We start from the raw sequence: 3759 nt of genomic DNA, 5'->3' as shown, positions 1-3759 counted from the left end.
CTAGTGACTAGCATGCATAAGCTGGCGTTAGCATCGGAGAGGCAAGCTCCTAGCATGGATAAGCTGGAGTTAGCATCAGAGAGGCTAGCAACTAACATGGATAAGCAGGCGTTAGCATCAGAGAGGCTAATGACTAGCATGGATAAGCTGACGTTAGCATCAGAGAAGCTAGCGACTAGCATGGATAAGCTGGCATTAGAATCGGAGAGGCTAATGACTAGCATGGAAAAGCTGGCATTAGCATCGGAGAGGCTACCAACTAGCATGGAAAAGCTGGCATTAGACTGAGTTAACACAAATAAATAATCTCCTTCTCATTTTCCATTACTGGCCACTCAGTTATCAGGGCCTACATGCTAAAACTAACACATGCTAAAACTAACACATGCTAAAGCTAACATGTGCTAAAGCTAACATGCTAAATAAATACGTGGGATGAGGAGTGGAGGTCAGCAGAGAAGTCCAGAATAAACCTGACGTCTGACAGAACCCTGAAGCCTGGTCTGCTTCAAAGGATGAGGCTAATTAAGAGTCCAAATATTAGCATTAAAGGTCCGGACTGTGAGCCTAACGAGCCACTGGTGCCACACACACACACACACACACACACACACACACACACACACACACACACTGAACACAAGCACAAACCTAAACACACACACAGGAACCAGAGGAGGTCTCTGCTGCTAAACAGAACCTTCGTCTCAGAGCAGATGTGGAAACTTCTCCACATGCAGACGTTTCCCAACACAAAAACATTTCAGCACGTTTCTACCAGCAGTGTGACCGCGCAGCGCAGCGCAGCGCAGCAGCTGGAGGGAGGGGCTTACCTCGCTCGCACTGGGCCCCCGTGAAGCCGTACGTACACACACATCTGTTGGGGGCCACGCAGCGTCCTCCGTTCAGACAGCCGTTCTCACAGACAGCTGGTGAGGAATGAAAAACAAGCAGGTGAAGACAGAGCGGACACACCTGAGGACAGACAGGAAGTGGACATCAGGAAGCTGTCCTTACGTTGACCGCAGTGGTTTCCCACGTAGCCTTTCTGACACAAGCAGTGGTCTTCTGCACACGACCCCCCGTTCATGCAGCGGATGTTACAGTTCTGAACTGTGGGCGCACACACACACACACACACACACACACACACACACACACACACACACACACACACACACACACACACGTCTTTAAGAACATGAACCCCACAAACACTTCCCCCTCAGAAGGATTTCTCAACAGCTGATCTCAGATTTAATTGAGGCTGTGGAAACATCTGAGCTCACCGCTCTGAAGAGCTCCATGAGAGAAACACGGACATGTTGACTGTGGACGTCGTCCAAAACACACAAACCCACCAGATCGGCTTCCAAAAACATGATTGCAACATATATCATGTGTTGGGATGTGCTGGGACGTCAGCAGCAGAGTGGTGGCTCAGTGGTGCTGAGTGCTGCAGGGTCTGGATCCAGCTCCATGTTACAGAACTTTTTATGAGCAGCCTGCATGGTTCTGACAGCTCCCACTGTTCCAGACCCAAACTGAAACGAGTCCTCGAATAATTCCAGTAATTCAATTACACAAAAATCCTCGAGGCAAATTATCTGCCTCGAAGCTTCGTAAAAAATATGTACGGTTATAATCAGCGCACTTTTATTTGTGTTCCACAATTCAAGGATTCAAGGAGACTTTATTGTCATTCACATCACATGGTTCATGTGGTGGAACGAAAGTTGTATTCTCACGGTCCAGTTACATCCAAAATCAATTAAATATGGATACAACGGATAAAAAAGACAGAACAAGTAGAATAGAGTTAAAATAAAAACATAAATACTGGGGATAAGGAAGTTTGGAGCAGCAGCAGATTGTAGAAAACGTTGATGCTGGAGCACACAACGCTCTCCGGCACACATCTGTAGGACAGAGTCCAGAGTCCAGCTCGTCTCAGKCTCCTGAGGYAGCAGAGCTGCTGATGTTTCTTCCTGACCAGGGTGGAAGTGTTGGTGGTGCACTCACCTGTTCACCACTTCCACCYCAGATCCTCCAATGTGCAGGTGGAGGTGGAGGTGGGCCTGCTGACCCCTTCTGAASTCCACAATCATCTCCTTCATCTTTTTAACGTCGATGCAGAGGTTGTTCTCTTTGCACCGACCCTTCAGGTGTTCCACCTCCTGCCTGCAGCTGGACTCGTCTCCAACCCCTGCTGTGTCACCTGCACACTTCACAATATGACAGCCTGGATGGACGGCTGAGCAGCCATGTGTGGGCAGCGGGAACAGGAGGGGGCTCAGCACACAGCCCTGAGGACAACCACTGCTGAGGGTTATGTTGTGGATCCTCACAGACTGRGGCCTGTTGGTCAGGAGGTCCAGGACCCAGTTGCAGAGAGAAGAGCTCAGTCCAAACGAGGAGAGTTTATTTCCCAGGGTCTGAGGAACCATGGTGCTGGACTCAGAAGTGAAGTCCATGAAGAGCATTCAGACCTGAGGATCCTTCAGCTCCAGGAGGGTCAGGGCCGCGTGGACCACACAGGAAATGTACAGGAGGAGGTGTGTTTAAACTAACGTTACTTCTGCTGACTAATCATGGTGACCTGGCAGGTTTTATTAAACACTGAGTGAGTTGTGTGATTAAAAACAAGACTTCCTGTAAGTTTGTCAGATAAAAATAAAAACACAACAACAGATCGACAGCTTGAGCTGAAACATGTTTGTTCATATGATTTTATCTTTGTTTAAATGAGATATTTGGAGTAAATATTTCAAGTTTAAAATAATTTATAGAAGATAGTTGGATTTCTTATATTATCTGCTGCTGCTTTTTATGATTTTATCCTTCATTATACGGTCATATTGTTTGTAGCTGAGCAGTCAAGACTAAATCTTTAAAGGGGAACTCTGCATCAACCTCATAACTGTCTTAAAAAAATATGAATTTTTTGTTACAATTAACAAGTGAACTCTACAAAACTCAATGTGCAACACCCAAATGTTTATATTACACATTTTACTTATTAAATTTATAACTAAAAAAAATCAGTTTTCCAGTCTATAACAATAAATTTAAGCGTTTAGATTTTTCAGTGATGTTAAAATGATTCAGTGTTTTTAATTAATGCCTCCTCAAACCTCACATATATAAATACAAACAAATGGAGTTTAAAATGCATTAATTAATACAACTTTTATTATAATTTTACTTTGAATGCAGCAGGGTGTATATTACCCCTTCACAATATTAAATAAGTGTATTTCTAATAAAATGAGCTTAAATAATTACTGCAGAACATGACAAGTTTTTTATATTTGATTACTGGATTAATGGTCAGAATAATCGAAAGATTAATCGATTATTAAAACAAACGTTAGCTGCAGCTCTGTCAGACTGAACTCTTCATCTGGTCCATGTTGAGACAGGGCTGCAGACTAAACCAGACTGAGGTGTGGACCAGGAGCAGCTGACCTCTGACCCCTGAGCCCGCTGCACCTCAGAGAGGCGGAGCTTAATCACCTGACTTGGATCCACAGGATGGAGAGATCAGTCCGTTGGGGCAGGTGCACATGTTGGGTCTGGAGCAGAACCCGTCCCCACAAGAACTCCGACAGATCGCTGCAGGACGGAGGACAAGACTGAGTTAGAAGACATGAAGACGTTCTCTGTCCTCTGCCCTCTGTCCCCTGCCCCCTGTCCTTGTCCCCTGCCCCCTGTCCTCTGTCCCCTGCCCTCTGTCCCCTGCCCTCTGTCCCCTGTCCT

At 45.7% G+C, this 3759-nt stretch overlaps 1 protein-coding gene across 1 annotated transcript in view; it reads right to left on the bottom strand.

Moving 5' to 3' along the window:
- The window catches only part of LOC106532955 (fibrillin-1), a gene marked incomplete at its 3' end in the record, with an annotated part of 24808 nt that overhangs the window by 8329 nt on the left and 12720 nt on the right, over positions 1–3759 (bottom strand). The window contains 3 exon segments of the mRNA XM_014029139.1: positions 834–929; positions 1018–1113; positions 3517–3615. Of these exon segments, the coding sequence (XP_013884593.1) occupies positions 834–929; positions 1018–1113; positions 3517–3615 (291 nt within the window).

The sequence above is a fragment of the Austrofundulus limnaeus genome, unplaced genomic scaffold (genome assembly GCF_001266775.1).
Source record: "Austrofundulus limnaeus strain Quisiro unplaced genomic scaffold, Austrofundulus_limnaeus-1.0 Scaffold860, whole genome shotgun sequence".
Lineage (NCBI taxonomy): Eukaryota > Metazoa > Chordata > Actinopteri > Cyprinodontiformes > Rivulidae > Austrofundulus > Austrofundulus limnaeus.
Note: the sequence above shows the minus strand (reverse complement) of the source record. Positions and strands in the feature narration are given on the sequence as shown.